Source organism: Papaver somniferum, unplaced genomic scaffold, assembly GCF_003573695.1.
Source record: "Papaver somniferum cultivar HN1 unplaced genomic scaffold, ASM357369v1 unplaced-scaffold_6, whole genome shotgun sequence".
NCBI classification, from domain to species: Eukaryota; Viridiplantae; Streptophyta; class Magnoliopsida; order Ranunculales; family Papaveraceae; genus Papaver; species Papaver somniferum.
In genome coordinates this window covers 1537153-1557215 of record NW_020648748.1, presented here as the reverse complement: position 1 = coordinate 1557215, position 20063 = coordinate 1537153, and the positions used below count along the sequence as shown (strand labels likewise).

At 36.5% G+C, this 20063-nt stretch overlaps 1 protein-coding gene across 1 annotated transcript; it reads left to right on the top strand.

Moving 5' to 3' along the window:
• Positions 1-15885: 15885 nt before the first annotated feature.
• LOC113343455 (putative F-box protein At1g47790) lies at positions 15886-18859 on the top strand. The gene is made up of 2 exons (XM_026587631.1): positions 15886-16232; positions 17321-18859. Exons 1-2 carry the CDS (start codon positions 16141-16143, stop codon positions 18597-18599), a joined length of 1371 nt encoding a protein of 456 aa, XP_026443416.1. The 5' UTR covers positions 15886-16140; the 3' UTR covers positions 18600-18859.
• The last annotated feature ends 1204 nt before the right edge of the window (positions 18860-20063 follow it).

Genomic DNA, 20063 nt, shown 5'->3' with positions numbered 1-20063 from the left:
AATTTGCCCGATTTTGATTTCCTTTAATAAGCGCAGCAACAAACAAGATTACTCTGTAGCGATGAATCAAATAATTTTCATATAAATTATTGAGGTTCAATGTTTCTTCTTGAAATATCTTAAATATGTTCCTCCATATGGTAAGTTGTAGTTGTTGTTGTTGTTGTTGTTTTGCACCATTGACCATATCTTGTGTAACAAGAACATAATTCCTGCAAATGCATTCATCCTCAACTAAGATAAATTTGCAACCTCGAACTAGATTTGTGGAGTAAAAGAATAAAAATTGAAGAAATGATGTGAGTTGAAATGAAATCTGATATTGTATTTATATGGTGATGAGCTGATGAGATACACTGGGCGGCCGATTTTACACATAGCGGTCTACTCTTGACCGGCCAATTTATATTACACCCATCGGTTGAGACTAGACAACTCGATAGGGAATCGACTTGGAAAACTCATGGCTTTTAAATATCCATGGGAACCGACCTTATAAAAAGAATAGTTGAGAGAGAAAAGAATAGGAAGATGGTTATACCTAAAAAGTTTTATTTTGAGATGGTACACATGAAATGAGTGATTCTAGTGATGATAGCTCTTCCTATGAATCAGAACCTCCTTCAACTCCTAGAGCATTTGTTAATCTTCACACTAGTCCAAAAACGTGGAATTTAGGACAGACCGAAACTGTCGAAAACAGTGTTATACGGAAAATACGAATGCAACTGTCGGGTGTTTGTGGTGAACTGGTTTTGGGAAGATGAGAAGGAAGAGCTCGATGGGATTAGGATTAGGGGTTGTTTGGTTGGGAATAGGGTATGTGTTGCTATGGTGTGAGGCGGAGACCTCAAGTTCGATATTTGCGAAGCTTAGATGTTGGATCATTGGATCTGAGTGGAATCGAACGGATAGATGGAAGGATGTGTGAAGCGACCGTCGGATTCTGAGGTGCAACGAAGTTAACGGCACCAGATGGAGTTAGGTACTGTAGTGTAAGGCGGAATCATCGGGAGTTGATGCACAGGCATAGGAGCGACCGTTGGATTCAACTACCATCTAATCTGAAGGCTTGGAATTTCAGCGCTGTGGTGCTCGGCAGAGACGTCAGATTTTGATGCTCTATGAAGGAGCGACCGTCGGATGCTCCTGAGAACTGATCTGATGGCTGAGAACGGAGGCGCTTTTGTGTGTAGAAAATGAGGTTGTGCGCACCATTCTTCGCGGTTTCCTTGCGTAATTTCTCCCGGATTTTCACTACTTTTCTGCTCTTTTTCGCTCCACGACTCATCCGAACTTTATTTATTACCTAAAAATGCAAAATTAATTAATAAAAATATTTATTCTTGAAAACAATGAAAATACAGAATATGGGATAAAATGTAGAATTAATGCACAAAAGATGAGTTAAATGCCAACAAAAAAGGATAAATATATACAATATTTGGCACTCATCAACGAACCGTCCTAAAGTTTGTCATATTTTTGGTGTACTATTTATTATAGGATGGTTTGTTTTTGTCCAAAATAAACAACGAATTTCCTTTGTCCATAAATTACAACTTATAGTGAATATCAAAATTCTATAGTCAGAAATTCATCATAATCTTACTCGGGTTAGTCAGTTTCACCGAATCTGATTCAAGTGACTCGGTATTAGCCGAAACTGATTGAGTCTATAGGAATTTATTTTTTCCTTTTTTTTTCTTTTCTTTTCTCGTTATTGTTTTTAGATACTACAAACATTAAGACAACATAGGATTTTGTGAGAAAGTACGATCAATTCTATTTCAATTAATTTTTAGTTATGTTAACAACTTAACAACCCAGAAATATGTAAATTGAAAAACAAATGCTACTTCCTGTTCCAAACAACAAAGAATAAGAAAAACAACATGATTTAACATCCAAGAACATAATTCCTGCAAATGCATTCATCTTCAGCTAAGCTAAATTTGCGACCTCGAACTGGCATATTAGATTTGTGGAGTGAAAGAATGAAGATTGAAGAAATGGTGTGAGTTGAAATGAAATTTGATATTGTATTTATATGGTGATGAATTTGTGACCCTTGGATGAGATACATTAGGCGGCCGATTTTAAACCTAGCGGTCTACTTTCGACCGGACGGTCTATATTACACCGAGTGGTTGAGACTAGACCACGTGGTTTGGAATCGACTTGGCAAACTCATGGCTTTTCTATGCCCATAGGAACCGGCCTTAGAAGAAGAATAATTGAAAAAAACAAAAAGAAGAAAATATGAAAATGGGAAGATGGTTAAACACAAAAAGTTTTATTTTGAGATAGGTACACATGAAATTAGTGATTCTTGTGATGATAGCTCTTTCTATGAATCAGAACCTCCTTTGTCTCTTAGAGTATTTTTTTAATATTCATAACAATCCAAATATGAGTTATTTATTAGATGACGAATGTATTCTACCTTAAACTAAATCTCAGGATGTGTATGAAGGATTTTACAGGCCACAACCATACGATGAAGTTATGGGTACTCATATATGGCCAAAAAATTGGTTAAAATGAAATTTTCAAAAAAAACATTTCGGCTAGGTCAAAGTAGTTAGATTACCTTTTATGAAGAAAAAATGGTAGACCTCTTTTGTAAGTGCAGTTTGGTTTGTTTATTCAGCAGACTCAGATAGACGAATTCCCTTTTAATTGAGGTGTTTAGTAGTTTGCCAATTTTTTCCAGAACACCTTGTTGAACTATTATGGTAGAGTATACAAAAAAAGTTCGGTTTAATCAAGCGTATCACTCTGGTTGCCAAATTTTGAGTTATAAATTGTAACAAGTCTGTAGTTCCTCTACCTCCACATTGACGAAATATTAGTTTGCATGCTCGAAAAAAATATATTTTATAAATATTTCTGAACCTTGAGTTCGGCTTGTTCAACAAAATTTGTACCTTGTCGAAAATTTATGCATTATTTGTATGTGGTTAGTATTGACGTTGTACTATTTCTCGTAGATTCAATGTGAACCAATGGATGATCAATGATGTATTTTCAAAAGTTTTTATGAATCTTGGTAAAAACTGGGTTCATTTCGAACTTGTGAAGGGAATAATTTTTTAGGTTTAAATAAATTTTAGAAATAAAGAAAACTTATTGCAAAATTAATTTCAAGATATGAGAAAATAACCAAGACTCTGATTCCACTATTACACATGAATAAATTATGGTAATAATCCAAAACTCTTATTATATTTTAAGTCCCTTATTTCTCAATTCACATATAATCAGGCAAATTCTCAAATATTAATTGTATCCCCTAAGCATAGATTATCTAAACAAAGTATAACCTATCTAGTTGAATCACAACTAATGAAGAAAATTGTGCAAACAATTAAAAACTCTGCAAAAGCAGTGATTGAGTGAATTATAAATTATAAGTTAGAGAAAATAAAATAGTTATCAATTATTCATGCGTAGATAGCTTCCTCATTGCGTTGGTTGTGGGAGAATTAGCTCATCATCATGTTGGAAACACGCTCAAAAATCATTATTAATGCTCAAATGGTGTTACAAGGATGAAAATGGAGAAAAATGATGAAAATCGGGTGTTTGCAACGTTTATAAATGTTGCAAACACCGTTACAGACGCTATTACAGAGAACGTTACAAAGAACGATACTTCTATAGTGCAGTAGTATCCTGAAATATTACGACCCACACTTCACCGTCACTACCGCTGTTGATAAACGAAGGTTATCTTGAGTCAATCTTCTTCGGGTTCTTGGTTGAGCAGCAGCAGAACTATTTTTTTCTGTGGACTCTTTTTTTGATTCTCTCGACTCTAGTTCTCTCCCAAACTCTTTCTATATTCTCGAAGCCATTTCTCTATGATCATACATCCCCTTTTATACTCAACATCAATGAAATATCTCGAGTTGAATGCAAAATATTTTTGATTATTCTCCTCGGCTATTCACTTATATATTTTTCAATCAATAACCCCGATATCTTGCTTTTCTGTGAAGATTTGATTTCCTTCTTCAAGCTATGTTGATGAGGACACATTGCCAACAACTTGAGTTCACGTACAACTCATCTAATCCACAAGAAATCTTCCATAGAATATACAGGATTCATTTACATCCCCTTTTTGGTTCCAAACTAGGATTTCTGGCCCAAGTTAATCGATCAAATCGCTTGCATGGACCCTGTATAATCCACTCAAGTCCATCCCAATCCAAACCCATTGTTGAATCTCCCTGAACAGCTCAAACAATTCGAGTCCAAAATCATCAGACTTGAAAACACGTTTTCCCGCCAAAATAAACGAATTCAAACAAAGAAGATGACCTCCCCCTATCCAGTTCAGGGATGCGAATAACAAGTGGCTGACCTGGGGTGTAAATAGTAAAGAAGGTGCCCCTTAGTAAATGAGGTTCCCCTTAACCAATGATGAGAGTCCGAATAATAAATGTCCTTCAAGGGTGCCCCGGGTAACTTTTCGACGGTTCTCAAACCTAGCGTTGTTATAGACAGCATGATCTTGCTCTTCACTAACCTGACCTTTCCAAAATGAATTATCGGGCTCTATTCCACAACTAGAGACTTGAGAGGCTCTATTAGGTTCAACAAGGGACCTATTTTTAGACTGACCCATTTCCAAAGCCTCTAACCTTCTAGACAAAGCAGCAAACTTAGCATCAGACGCAAAATTCGTATCTACCATAATGGTGCTACTTTTATTGACCAAGAGTCTTTCAGGGGGTTCAACACAAGATTCTCATTGTTGGGATTTTTCAGCGATAACTTCTAAGAAGGTAAAAGCATCATCAGCATTTTTACTAGTGAACTCACCAGCGCATATAGACTCAACCATGGCTTTGGTCGAATAGTCTAAACCATCATAAATAATTTGTACGAGTTTCATCTTATAAAATCCATGGTGAGGACACTGAGATAGGATCATTGAATCTCTCTAAAAATCTATAAAGAGACTCTCCCTCTTGTTGCACACTAGCACTAATTTTCTGCCTAACAGTTGCAGTTTTATGCTTAGGGTAGAATTTCATATAGAAAGCAGCAATAAGTTCCTGTCATGTTTCAATGGATTCAGATGGTAGGTTGTTCATCCAGGTCTCGGCTTTATCTCTCAAGGAAAAGGGAAACATCTTAAGTTTCAAGACTTCATCAGTAAGGTCTTTTATTCTAAATGTCCCACAAATTTCCTCAAAGTTCCTAATTTGGAAATAAGGGTTCTCATCATCTTTTCTTAAGAATATAGGGATCATCTGGAGAATACTAGGTTTTATCTCGAAATTAGCCGTAGTGGCTGGCAATTTAATGCACGAAGCTCGATTGGTCCTAGTTGGGAACATGTAATCTTTCAAAGTTACCATCGCACAACAGAAGTACTAGGGGTACTTTCCTCACGAAGAGACAGATTCTCAAAACTGAAGTTTCCAAAAACAAGGCTCTCAAAAGAACAATCTTCGAGCTCCCTGCTTATATCAGAAGAACTACTAGGTTTTTCGCTAATCAATCGACCTAGAATATCTCTTTTCTAAGCCCTATTAACATAATCAGCCATACACTAAAAAAAATCAAAAATAAATAAAAATCCTAACATGAAGGTTCTAGCAATCACACAGCAGGCTGACTCGACTTTGCCACATCAAACCTAGAGATTTCTAGCATACAACAAGAATGATGGCTCACTTAGATTGTTTCTAGACTAGCTTCCATCTCTCGAAGGGGAATTCTTTACAATTTAAGCAAACCCCTCTGGAATCAATCCGAGTCAAAGTAATTTGAATCGAGGCGAGGGAAGCTTAGTGGAGTTTTGATACCCAAGGCCTCACCGCAGTACAAGGCGGCGCAGTCACGCATTCAACTCACAGAAACCATCATGAACTTCGAAGTATGCTAAAAGAATAACCAATATCCTTCGAATTTTTTTTCTAACAAGCTCGATACTCTATAGGTCTCTTTATAATCATATTTTAAAGATTGGGTTAGCGTTAGGTTTTGTTTTCCTAAGACGGGCAAGAAGGGAGCGTTGATGAAATCCGAACCCTTATCTTGTTTAGGCCATGCCTTGCCCTTTACTAGGAAAATAAAGACAGTCTGGTTCGTCCTCAAACAATTAGCACCTTAAGGAGTACAGTAACTCGCTTGCAGGGGATTCGCGAGTGTTTCGATTGGACTTACCTCCCGCACCAGACGGGGGATGAACCGTTGTCGTTGACTCGGGCCACGACTCCTATGCCGTGTGCGAACCCGAGGGGCCGAGGTGATATTGTAATCACCGTCCTTCTCAGCACACAATTTAATATGTATTTTTTTTTAATTTGAGACCCTTCCGTAGGGTAAAAAATAAAGTCCAAGTCCTATTTAAAGTTCAATAAAAAAAATAGCAAAAATAAATTACAGTTTTCCTCACACACTCTAAAAAAATGAAAAATTAAATCCTAAGATTGTCCTCTTTTCTTCTCTTTTCGCTTTTCGCTTTAAGCTTTTTCCTCTCCTAATCCTTCGTTTTCACTTTGAACCTGCAAAATAAAGACAAAAAGAAACGTAAAAAGGAACAAACAATTCCAAAAAAAATAATAATAACAAACCTAAAAAAAAATTCTACCTAAGCACAGGTCCCCTGCAGCGGCGCCAAAAATTTGATGTATTTTCAAAAGTTGTTATGAACAGTGGTAAAAACTGGGTTCTTTTCGAACTTGTGAAGGGAATAATTTTTTAGGTTTAAATAAATTTTAGAAATAAAGAAAACTTATTGCAAAATTAATTTAAAGATATGAGAAAATAACCAAGACTCTGATTCCACTATTACACATGAATAAATTATGGTAAATAATCCAAAATTCTAATTATATTTTAAGTCCCTTATTTCTCAATTCACATATAATCAGGCAAATTCTCAAATATTAATTGTATCCCCTAAGCATAGATTATCTAAACAAAGTATAAACTATCTAATTGAATCACAACTAATGAAGAAAATTGTGCAAACAATTAAAAACTCTGCAAAAGCAATGATTGAGTGAATTATAAATTATAAGTTAGAAAAAATAAAATAGTTACCAATTATTCATGCGTAGATCGCTTCCTCATTGCCTTGGTTGTGGGAGAATTAGCTCATCATCATGTTTGAAACACGCTCAAAAATCATTATTAATGCTCAAATGGTGTTACAAGGATGAAAATGGAGAAAAATGATGAAAAGCGGGTGTTTGCAACGTTTATAACTGTTCCAAATACCGTTACAGAGGCTGTTACAGAGAACGTTACAAAGAACGATACTTCTATAGTGCAGTAGTATACGGAAATATTACGACCCACACTTCACCGTCACTACCGCTGTTGATCAACAAGGTTATCTTGAGTCCAATGTTCTTCGTGTTCTTGGTTGAGCAGCAGCAGAACTATTTTTTTTTGTGGACTCTTTTTTTGATTCTCTCGACTCTAATTCTCTCCCAAACTCTCTCTATATTCTCGAACCCCTTTCTCTATGATCCTACAGCCCCTTTTATACTCAACATCCATGAAATATCTCGAGTTGAATGCAAAATATTTTTGATTCTTCTCCTCGGCTATTCACGTATATTTTTCAATCAATCACCCCGATATCTTGCTTTTCTGTGAAGATTTTATTTACTTCTTCAAGCGATGTTGATGACGACACATTCGCAACAACTTGTGTTCACGTACAACTCATCTAATCCACAAGAAATCTTCCAGAGAATATACGGGATTCATTTACATCCCCTGTTTGGTTCCAAAATCGGATTTCTGGCCCAAGTTAATCGATCAAATCGCTTGCATGGACCTTATATAATCCACTCAAGTCCATCCCAATCCAAACCCAGTGTTGAATCTCCCTGAACAGCTCAAACAATTCGAGTCCAAAATCATCAGACTTGAAAACACGTTTTCCCGCCAAAATAAACGAATTCAAACAAAGAAGATGACCTCCCCCTATCCAGCTCAGGGGTGCGAATAACAAGTGGCTGTCCTGGGGTTTAAATAGTAAATAAGGTGCCCCTTAGTAAATGAGGTGCCCCTTAACCAACGATGAGAGTCCAAATAACAAATGTCCTTCAAGGGTGCCCCGGGCAACTTTTCGAGCTGAATTTTCCAAAAATGTTTATTTCCAAAAAATATCTAAAAACACAGAAAACACCATAATAAGGACAAAAACAAGTACTAACAATACGAAACATTTAGGACAAATTAGACACGGAAATGCGTCTATCAAATACCCCCAAACTTATTATTTGCTAGTCATCGAGCAAATCTAATCTAGAAAATAAAATGACTACACTTAGCACGTGCAGCAAGCCGTTAAACCACTAGGTAGCCCTAGTGGCGGAGTGTTGTCTCCGGAGGGTTTACCAGAGGTGTATCCACAAAACCTTTACTCCAGACCCTAGATAATTATGCAGAACCTTGGAAGGCACTAAAGAATATCCTTGGTTGGCTTACTTATTGACTACGGGAGGAAGTATCCTGATGCGAAATTCCAATTGGTGTACACGAGTTTGCACTCAAGCTACTAAAATTCATATAAAGTGACAGAGCTCTACTCAGATAGTTTCTGGACATCATAACCGGAGTCAACTAATCACATGGAAAGATGTGGAAGATGGATAAAGAGAAAAAATAGATGGTCTAAAGTGAATGGTGTTTCCCATATCTGTCTGAAGGCCTCTTCCAAGGTGAACCTAACCTAAATGACTGAGATACCGGTCTGACTAATATCAACACATTGGCATATACAAGGGAACCAGTGGTCAATAATCTTAACTCTAGGTCAACACAACTGGCATATACAAGGGTACCAGTGGTCGACTTTATTGAATTTTATTCCGTTTGGTCTAATGGCCATGTCTCATTTTTTTTTTTTGTCGGTATCTCAATCACTCTATTCCACCCTACCAATGATAACAACTTGAATCGTGTGCCCCACCAAATCACTTAAAAAAAACTAAAAATAGAAGGATTAGGATTCAACGAGATATGGCGAAACTACCATGTTTTTTTTTAATTCTAACAACTGAGCTCTGTGCTTTTATGAATAGACTCTTTAGATGTTTCCATCTAATCAGATTGGTTCCTCATCTCTTATAACCAAAATACTTCCATCCACTTAGATTGGTTAGTGCCCTCCTTAATTAAGCATAAATTTCTAGGCTCTGGAGTTTAAGCTAACAAAAAGTTTCTTCCCACCCCCAAACTTAAATCTAACATTTTCCTCAATGTTCTAAAGATGAAATTAAAAGCATGAACAAGGAGAAATTGATACCACTGAAGGGAAAAGAAGTAAGGAAGGATATTACCGAATCACATGAGTGCGGGAGCCTCCCAGTAAATGCTAAATTTATAGTCATTAGCTAGACATCAAGTACCTCTCAAAGAATTGTCACCTTCCGAAGTCGTATACCAATAGTCGAAACAATTGAGGGTCCATAAGACCAAATAGAGCTAACACGAGGATGAGAAAACTGCACTGGATTAGAAAAATGAACATAAGGAGTACGTCCTCATCTAAGGTTTCTGTCAAGACAACTGGGTTTGCATGATTGAGCTTCATATGTGTGTCTCGATAACTCGAGTCATCCGCAAAATGGGTCTCTAATACCTGGGTTACCTCCTAGACAGCATCAGAAGGATCGGGTTGCGTAGTCTGAACAGACTCTAGTATTATCTCAGACGTACAAGACTCGAGTCCCAAGTTAGGGACTCGACTTAGGGATACTTGGCGATCACTAGAACCATCACCACCCTCATATTTAGGGTGTTCACTACCCTCAGACAAACCTCTAATTATTGGTTGAATTTCCGGATCATCCCAATCATTAAAATACTCAAGAGATTTTTCTAGTTCGCTACCCCTAAACTTAGAATTTTTGCTGCCTCTACATAGACTAGTCACAATATTCCTAATTTCTAGACCATCGGGTTCTTGAAAAAGGCCAATTGCTTTCTCTAAGTTGTAATCAGGTGGTTCATCTTCTGCTTGCTTCATATCCGCTATGGTCCGCTCTAAAGTTTCCTTATTTTCTTGAAGCACGGTCTCTGGCCTACTCTCCTGATCACTATCCAAATCGGAAGCTATAATCATAGGAAAAGATTCGGGTGGGCCTAAAAATGTATACTTAGGATCCAACTTAGGAGACTCTTTTAAATAAGGTATTAGGGTAGAATCAGAAGCTAGTAATGGTTTGAACCTATCTTTCCATATATCAGTATATAACACAGGAATAGAATCCAATAGAGCATTTACTTGTTCAATGTTGTTATAATCATCGAAATCCAAGCTAAAATGGGATAGACAACTCTCTAGCGGATCTTCCGATATGATGTTTGGTAATGACTCCTGATCTAAGGTTCCTATCATGTTCACCTCTTCAATACTCGAGTCATCTATTTCAGAGGGTAGCTTACTAATATGAAAGATGTTTTGCTCAATAGTCATATTACCAAAAAAAAATTCATAATACCATTAATGATCGCATTGGATGTAGCTAAAAACGGGCGACCTAAAATCACTGGTATTTGGTTCTCTGGGTCAGGGACAGGTTGGGTATCTAAGATAATAAAATCCACTGGATATATAAACTTGTCGACCTTTATAAGAACATCCTCGATTACACCACGAGGAATTTTAATGGACCTATCAGCTAACTGAAGTGTCATCTGGGTAGGTTTCATCTCACCAAGTCCTAGCTTAAGGTACACATGGTATGGCATTAAGTTCACAATGGCTCCTAAGTCAAGCAACGCTTTATCCAAACGGTATTTACCTATTGTACAAGCAATGGTAGGGGACCCTGGATCTTTATACTTAGGAGTAGTGGTATTCTGAATAATAGAACTCACATGACTAGCTATGAAGGCTTTCTTCTAGACATTGAGCTTACGCTTTTGCGTACACAAGTCCTTAAGGAACTTGGCATAAGAGGGAATCTGCCTAATTGCATCTAATAATGGAAGGTTGATATTAACCAGTTTAAAAACCTCCGATATATCATTAAAGTTGGACTCCCTCTTAGTCGGAACTAGCAGTTGTGGGAATGGGGCTCTGGGAACAAATTCAGACTCAACATGACCCTCATTGATCTCTTTAGAGACTCTATCAGTCTCTTCATTCTCTGGTTCAGACGGGTGAACTACAGCATGTTCACTATCAAGCATGGAAACCTTGTTGTCTACTTTCTTTCCACTCCTAAGGGTTGTGACAGCATTCACATGATTGTACGATTTCCCTCCTTTGGGATTAGGCTCAGTATGACTAGGGAACTTTCAATCTTCTCTCTCACTTATAAACTTAGCTATTGGTCCTACTTGAAATTTTAATTCGGCAAGACTTTGAGAATTATCCTTCAATTCTTGCCTAGTTTCTTGTTCAAAGCTCATGTGGTTCTTTGATAGCATTATGAGATTTTCCTCTAAGACATAGATCTTTTTCTTGGAAGTGTTCTGAAACTGAGTTTGACCCGAAAAGTTCTTAAAACCAAATCCTGGGGGAGGCTGAGAATTACTAGACTGTCCTTGATTCTGACCCTTAGACCAAGAAAAATTAGGATGGTTTCTCCAACCAGGATTGTAGGTCTCTGAGTATAGGTCAATCTTCTGACGGTTCTCAAACCTAGCATTGTTATAGACAGCATGAGCTTGCTCTTCACTAACCTGACCTTCCCAAAATGAATTATCGGGCTCTATTCCACAACTAGAGACCTGAGAGGCTCTATTAGGTTCAACAAGGGACTTATTTTAGACTGACCCATTTCCAAAAGTTGTTATGAATAGTGGTAAAAACTGGGTTCTTTTCGAACTTGTGAAGGCAATAATTTTTTAGGTTTAAATAAATTTTAGAAATCAAGAAAACTTATTGCAAAATTAATTTCAAGATATGAGAAAATAACCAAGACTCTGATTCCACTATTACACATGAAGAAATTATGATAAATAATCCAAAACTCTAATTATATTTTAAGTCCCTTGTTTCTCAATTCACATATAATCAGGCAAATTCTCAAATATTAATTGTATCCCCTAAGCATAGATTATCTAAACAAAGTATAGCCTATCTAATTGAATCACAACTAATGAAGAAAATTGTGCAAACAATTAAAAACTCTGCAAAAGCAGTGATTGAGCGAATTATAAATTATAAGTTAGAGAAAATAAAATAGTTACCAATTATTCATGCGTAGATAGCTTCCTCATTGCCTTGGTTGTGGGAGAATTAGCTCATCATCATGTTGGAAACACGCTCAAAAATCATTATTAATGCTCAAATGGTGTTACAAGGATGAAAATGGAGAAAAATGATGAAAATCGGGTATTTGCAACGTTTATAACTGTTGTAAACACCGTTACAGATGTTGTTACAGAGAACGTTACAAAGAACGATACTTCTATAGTGCAGTAGTATCCTGAAATATTACGACCCACACTGCACCGTCACTACCGCTATTGATAAACGAAGGTTATCTTGAGTCCAATGTTCTACGTGTTCTTGGTTGAGCAGCAGCAGAACTATTTTTTCTGTGGACTCTTTTTTTGATTCTCTCGACTCTTTTTTTGATTATTCTCCTCGGCTATTCACGTATATTTTTCAATCAATCACCCCGATATCTTGCTTTTCTGTGAAGATTTTATTTCCTTCTTCAAGCGATGTTGATGATGACACATTCCCAACAACTTGAGTTCACGTACAACTCATCTAATCCACAAGAAATCTTCCAGAGAATATACGGGATTCATTTACATCCCCTGTTTGGTTCCAAACTTGGATTTCTGGTCGAAGTTAATCGATCAAATCGCTTGCATGGACCCTGTATAATCCACTCAAGTCCATCCCAATCCAAACCCAGTGTTGAATCTCCCTGAACAGCTCAAACAATTGGAGTCCAAAATCATCAGACTTGAAAACACGTTTTCCCGCCAAAATAAACAAATTCAAACAAAGAAGATGACCTACCCCTATCCACTTCAGGGGTGCGAATAGCAAGTGGCTATTCTGGGGTGTAAATAGTAAAGAAGGTGCCCCTTAACCAATGATGAGAGTCCGAATAACAAATTTCCTTCAAGGGTGCCCTGGTCAACTTTTCGAGCTGAATTTTCCAAAAATGTTTATTTCCAAAAAATACCTAAAATCACAGAAAACACCATAATAAGGACAAAAACAAGTACTAACAATACGAAAAATTTAGGACAAATTAGACACGAAAATGCGTCTATCAATCAACCTTCTCCCTTCAATGTTTTTTGCAAAGATATACATCCCACTACATGAATGTTTTTGTATTCAAAAATCCTCCCTAAGAAAAAAGATGGGCTAGTGAACATGCACAAAAAGACATGTGCATGTTGGTTTTGAATGGTAATGAAAGCAAAACTCTCTTTGAAATGGTTTATGAGAGAAGTGGAGATCCCGAAGCTAGTCACAAGAAGAGTGGTCATGTTTGTAAAGGAAAGGCCGGAGAAGAACAACACTTTCTCAATGAAAACTAATTTCCCGTTCAATATTATATTGAATAATAACCAAAAATTGAAATGATGGGTTCTCTACAAGGTCAGTGAAGCTTATCATAACCATCCTTGTCCAGAGCATCTTGAAGGAAAATTTACTGCCGCAAATTGAACTCCGCAAGAAATGAACAAGGTAGCTAACATGAGGAAAATAGCTAGTTCACCACTTCAAATGCTCCTCATAGAAAAGAAGTATAACAAGGATAACCACTCATCGTTTTCCACCATTTACAATGTAATTGAGACAATTATAAAGAAGCAATGGATAGATAGACAAGTGAAGCAACAATTTTTTCTTTTTTCCAAAGTGAAATGCTATGCGGTTCAAAAGGATGTGAGTCCGGATGGAGAGATAACACATATTCTCATTGCACATCCGACGAGTGTTCGATTATATAAATGCTTTCATAAATTTCTTATAATGGGTTGCACTTACAAGACTAAAAAGTACGAGATGCCATTGTTGAATATTCCTGGGCGCACTTCGATGAAGTCACATTGGCGTTTTTTTTAATGGACGAGCAAGAACCTACAATCAAGATTTACAGTTACTTATCAAAATTTAATTTGAAGATAATAATATAAACCAGTGCATATTTCATTAAGTTTGGTAATCTAATTTTCAAATTATAATTTACATAAGTGTCTGTTTCATTAATATAGATAATAAAGTATAAACTAGACATAACTTACAAATAAGTACTTTAAAAATAAAAATTTGGTACAATGTTATTCATCTAGTTTATCTTCTTCATTACACCAAACTTCCAACCAATGCGCTCATGAACGAAGTTTCCTTTGTTTATATTCTTTTTTGCCTTCAAATTTTCCTTGTCTTGAAATTTTCTTTGTTTTTTCTTATTTGGAGTTTTGATTTGGTTAGTATCCAAAACTTGTCGAATTCTTTAGTTTTTACTTATTTCTTTATAAACGTCACATATCTTACTAGTAACAGCTTCAAACACCACACCGGAGAAATCAAATTGGATAGCCAAGCCAAGTTAGGAATTAAACTTTGCCATTTTGGTAAGAAAAGATGGAAATTTTTTATGTCAAAATTTGGATCTAATTTTTGTATGTCAACGTCACATTTTTATAGCAGTGGAATAAGAGCCATCGGATATTTAAAATTAACCAAACGGTAGATACTGCACCTATAGTGGTTGATGTAACTGTTTTCCCATATGGCATGGAAAATGGGAGTTAACCACCCGCATACGAACCAGCCTAACAACACTCTCTTATTAATAAATCAATAATAATCAATCATTACATTAACTAATTTATTTAAGAAGGAAAATTTTGGTGTAAACATAAATACCTAGATAACCGTAACTTAGAATTGTTTCTTAGTAACCATTCAAATTTTAATTTACATAAGTTTCTCTATCATTAATCTAGATAATAGATATAAACTAGACATAACTTACAATAAATACTTTAAAAATAAAAAATTTGGTACAATGTTATTCATCTTGTCTATCTTTTTTATTACACCAAACTTCCAACCAATGCGCTCATGAACGGAATTTATTTTGTTTATATTCTTCTTTGCCTTCAAATTTTTTTTGTCTTGAAATTTTCTTTGTTTTTTCTTATTTGGAGGTTTGATTTGGTTAGTATCCAAAACTTGTAGACTTCTTTGGTTTTTACCTATTTCTTTATAAACGTCGCATATCTTACTAACAACATCTTCAAACACCACACCGGGAAAATCAAATTGGATAGCCAAGTCAAGATGGGATTCTAACTTTGCCATTTTGGTAAGAAAAGATATAAAAAAATTTATTTTAAAAAATTTGGTCTAAGTTTTGTATGTCAACGTCACATTTTTATAGCGGTGGAGTAAGAGCCCTCAAAGATTTAAAATTAACCAAATGATAGAGACTACACCGACAACGGTTGATCGTGTAACTCTTTTCCCATATGGCATGGAAAATGGGTGAGTTAGCCACCCGCATACGAACCAGCCTAACAACACTCTTTTATTAATAAATCACTAATAACCAACCATTACATTAACTAATTTAATTAAGAAGGAAAATTTTGGTGTAAACATAAATACGTACGTAACAGGTGACTTAGAAATACTTCTTAATTAGTAACTATTCAAACATAAAATCATGATCCATAAAAAATGGATGGTGCCCGAAAAACGGTTCAAGCTCAAGACAAAGCCGTTCGACAATGTCTTTGAAAAAAATGGCCAAGTGGAAGCCCATTGGAGTTAAAAGCACGTTTGCCGAATCGGATGATCAACAAAAATCCTTTATGCCAATTTACAAACCTAAAACCCCAAAATCCAACCAAAAAGGTTAAGAACTTTCCAACGTATAGCGGATCCAGAGTTATCGCTTTGAAAATATGTAAAAAATATCACCTACCGAACTAAAAATGTACTTTGTCTTATCGACTAAAATGGCCTTGTGCAAGCCCATTGCCAAATCCGAGTGATCAACAAAATGGAAACCCTAGTACATCCCGTTTTTATCCCCTCTGTCGTTCCAGATTCTCAAAGAAAGTCTCTCGGACCACCGCCTCCCTGCTCATCTCCATCCATCCTCTACACATCTTTTGTTCTTGTTAAATCACTCCTGCCTTTCTGTAATCAACACCATGGAGAAGAGTTCGTCTTCGTTATCTACCACTTTTGATACTTCTGATTTGGCCGATAAACCTAGCAGCATCAGCCAGGTTCTCAAATCCAGGTATGAATCAAATTTTTTTATTTCTTTTCTTTCTTGATTGACGTTTTGAGTTTTTCTTTGCCTATTGATTCCCTGATTAACCGATGTATGCTTTAAGAGTCCTAATTCATATGTTTTGTACCAAAATTGAGGTAAATGTAAGAACCCTAAAACTTGAAATGTCCCATATAATTGACACATATTGAAAGTAAATATGACATTAGCATGGTTATAACTGTACACCTAGCAACTTATATCCAGTGATTTGACTAAATTAGGTTAAATAACTTTAACTTGTGAATTTTTTTTTTTTTTTGAAGGAGAAAATATCATTTGTCTAAATTAGGTTACATTAAGTCATGAGGAAAGGTAAGATACAGAGAGGAGGGTCATGTGCAGACCAACTCCTGGATACATTTTCATCTTTAGCATATTGACATAAAACATGTGTTATCTCATTAGCACTTCTAGGGACAGATTTAAAGACAATGTTTTCGAATTCAAAACAACTATCTCTGGCTCTCATGATCTCCGTTTTAATGCTTGCTGGAACTTGATTGATCGGCCCATTTATTGCAGTAGATACACAACTTGTGACTTATAGAGATTCCCGTTGAGGAGTAGGAATAATTGGTGACAATGGAATACTTTGCGTTTCTATACCATACGTCTGACAAGTGCAAAAGAGAATTCAACGAGAAACGGTTATCAGTTACACTTACATATGTTGGATAGTTGCATAAACTGTCGTAAGATAATTTGATTTGCTTTAAAATTTCCTTGGGATGGATGCAGAATGGGTATCAAACTCTGTTCATAGACGTTTTCAATTTGTCTTACCATTCAATGATGTAAATTAGTAGGCTAAACAGGATGAATTCCTTGGCATCCATCCTGGATCTCTCATGAAATCGTAGATGATATTTATGTCCACGAATGCAACCTAGAGAAATGTTAGCATTTGCTATTGTATTATTTTCTTCTAAACCAAAAATGAGAATCTAGTCAGATGCTAACCTCGAGTTGTTCCATTACTTTTTTGTGACTCGTGACTCAATCTGCCTTTTTGTTAGTATCTTTTCAAACAAATCCTGCTTATTATATTTCAGGGATCTCGTCTCAAATATTCTCTCTAGAGTTCCTGCTGAATCATTACTGATATCCAAGAGGGTATGCAAATACTGGAAGTTCTTGATTAAAGATACTGATTTTGTTCGTCAACACCATATTCATCATAAGACGAAGAACCACTCTATTGGATTTGCTATGATAACTGCAGCGGAGACGGGAAGTAAGTATGACGTTACTATCCTCAACAGGTTAGGAGAGAAGCAGAAAATTGTGGATTCCGAAACTGGTAACTCAGAGAAGCAGAAAATTGTGGATTCCGAAACTGGTAATTCAGAGAAGCAGAAATTTAAGGATTTCGTATTAACTGTGCCTTCGCGACGGTTTGCCCTGATGATGACTTCCTGCAACGGTCTCCTCTGTTTCCACACTCAACATCCGTTCCTGATATGGAATCCTTTTACAAAGGAGTATGTTCCTTTTGAAAAACGTAAGCTCAAAGATCACCAGGCAACGATGTGTGGGTTTGGTTTTGATGCTGCAACTGGCAAGTATAAATTGGTGCACGTATATGAGCGTAAATCGGATTTTGGGTTGGTGTGCGATGTCTTGGAGTTAGGCACCGCAACGGATTGGAGGAGAATCGAACACCAAGCCAAATTTCCTCATCCGGAACTCAAGGACCCAGAGTTTGGTCCAGCTTCTGTGTTTGTGGAAGGATCTGTAAATTGGCGGGTTAAAAGCGGGGTTCTATGCTTTAGCACTACAGCCGAAAAGTTTAACTTGATTCCTTCCCTTGATCAGGAGACTCAATGTCGTGGACTGAGCGGCATCTCTGTGGACTTCCTAGGCGAACTGGCTGGTAGTCTATGCTGGAATGAGCATTTCATTGATGCTGAAATGCTTGGAATATGGTACATGCAGAAGGACCTGCTTGACAAGAATAAAAACCCTTGGGTCAGTCAGTATCGAATTGAAGTTAATTCTCTTGGTAGGTATCCAGAGGTTCACATGAAAGCATTCTGCTTTACAAATAGAAAAATATATATCAAGTACAGCGCTGGTGTGGCCTGTTATGACACAGAGAGTGAACTAATGGATGCACTGTTCTTCTACAATGACTTTGACGAAGATGATTATTTTGACTGCATAAGCTTTACAAAAAGCATTGTATGTCTGGGAAATTTAGTTGGATCTTCCGTTGCTGGTGTTAACAGGATGGCTTCGACGGATGAGACAATCACTTCAGAGCTGGAAACCACTGCCCCAGTTGGTATTCTGAAAGCTACTATTCAAGAGAAAGATGACGTGTTGGTTTGAAATACTGTTTCTGATCTGGAGAGATGCTCAGAGGAGTTGCAGTGCATGGTGATTCCTACTTTATGCTTGTTGTTTGCTTTTTGTTTGTGCTGTTATTGAGGCACTTGTTGTTTCTTTTTTTTTTTCTGATTTTGAACTCGGACTGCATCTAGTTGCTCTTAGTTTACTTGGGTTTTGCTGGTTATGCCCAAGCCTCATGTGTATTTACTTTGTATTGCCACTTTGTTTTAGTTTGTTACTTTGTTGTTCTTGTTGTTTCATGGACTTGTCTGTTCTGATTTTGAAGTCGGTCGTTTTAGATTTTATAACTTAATATGGAGGAGAAATGGATCCTACCCAGACTTTGGAAGTAAGATGTAACTTGTTGGCTCATTGGTTCTACCACAATGTCGATGACCAGATGTTAGTTGCTGGAATGATGAGTGTAGTTGCATAATTTCTAAATATCACACCCAAGAAGATCTAGCGACTAAAAGACCATAGACATTCAAGATTCAAAGTAAAAACTAGATGTAAAGAGAATAAAATTAAAGATGAAGACAAGTATTTAACTTGGTTCGGCCTTATAGACCTATATCCACGGTGAGGAAAACTATTTATCTTTATTAACGAAGGTCTTACCCTTCGATAGGTTACAAAAACCCCTCAAACTTCTAATTCATTATTTCTCTACCTTTCTTCTTAACTATATTTGGAGTATTGTCACTCAAGATTACACGTCAATTTTTTTTACATGGATTGGCATTTATAGACAGATTATGACAGTCATCATTGCGTTGATGAAATCCGAACCCTTATCTTGTTTAAGCCAGGCCTTGCCCTTTACTAGGAAAATAAAGACAGTCTGATTCGTCCTCAAACAATTAGCACCTTAAGGAGTACAGTAACTCGCTTGCAGGGGATTCGCGAGTGTTTCGATTGGACTTACCTCCCGTACCAGACGGGGGATGAACCGTTGTCGTCGACTCGGGCCACGACTCCTATGCCGTGTGCGAACCCGAGGGGCCGAGGTGATATTGTAATCACCGTCCTTCTCTGCACACAATTTAATATATATTTTTTTTAATTTGAGACCCTTCCGTAGGGTAAAAAAGTAAAGTCCAAGTCCAATTTAAAGTTTAATAAAAAAATAAAATAAAAAAAATTACAGTTTTCCTCACATACTATAAAAAAATTAAAAATTAAATCCTAAAATTGTCCGCTTTTCTTCTCTTTTCGCTTTTCGCTTTAAGCTTTTTCCTCTCCTAGTCCTTAGTTTTCACTTTGAACCTGCAAAATAAAGACAAAAAGAAACGTAAAAAGGAACAAACAATTCTAAAAATAAAATAATAATAAACCTAAAAAGAAAAATTCTACCTAAGCACAGGTCCCCGACAGCGGCGCCAAAAATTTGATGTATTTTCAAAAGTTGTTATGAATAGTGGTAAAAACTGGGTTCTTTTCGAACGTGTGAAGGGAATAATT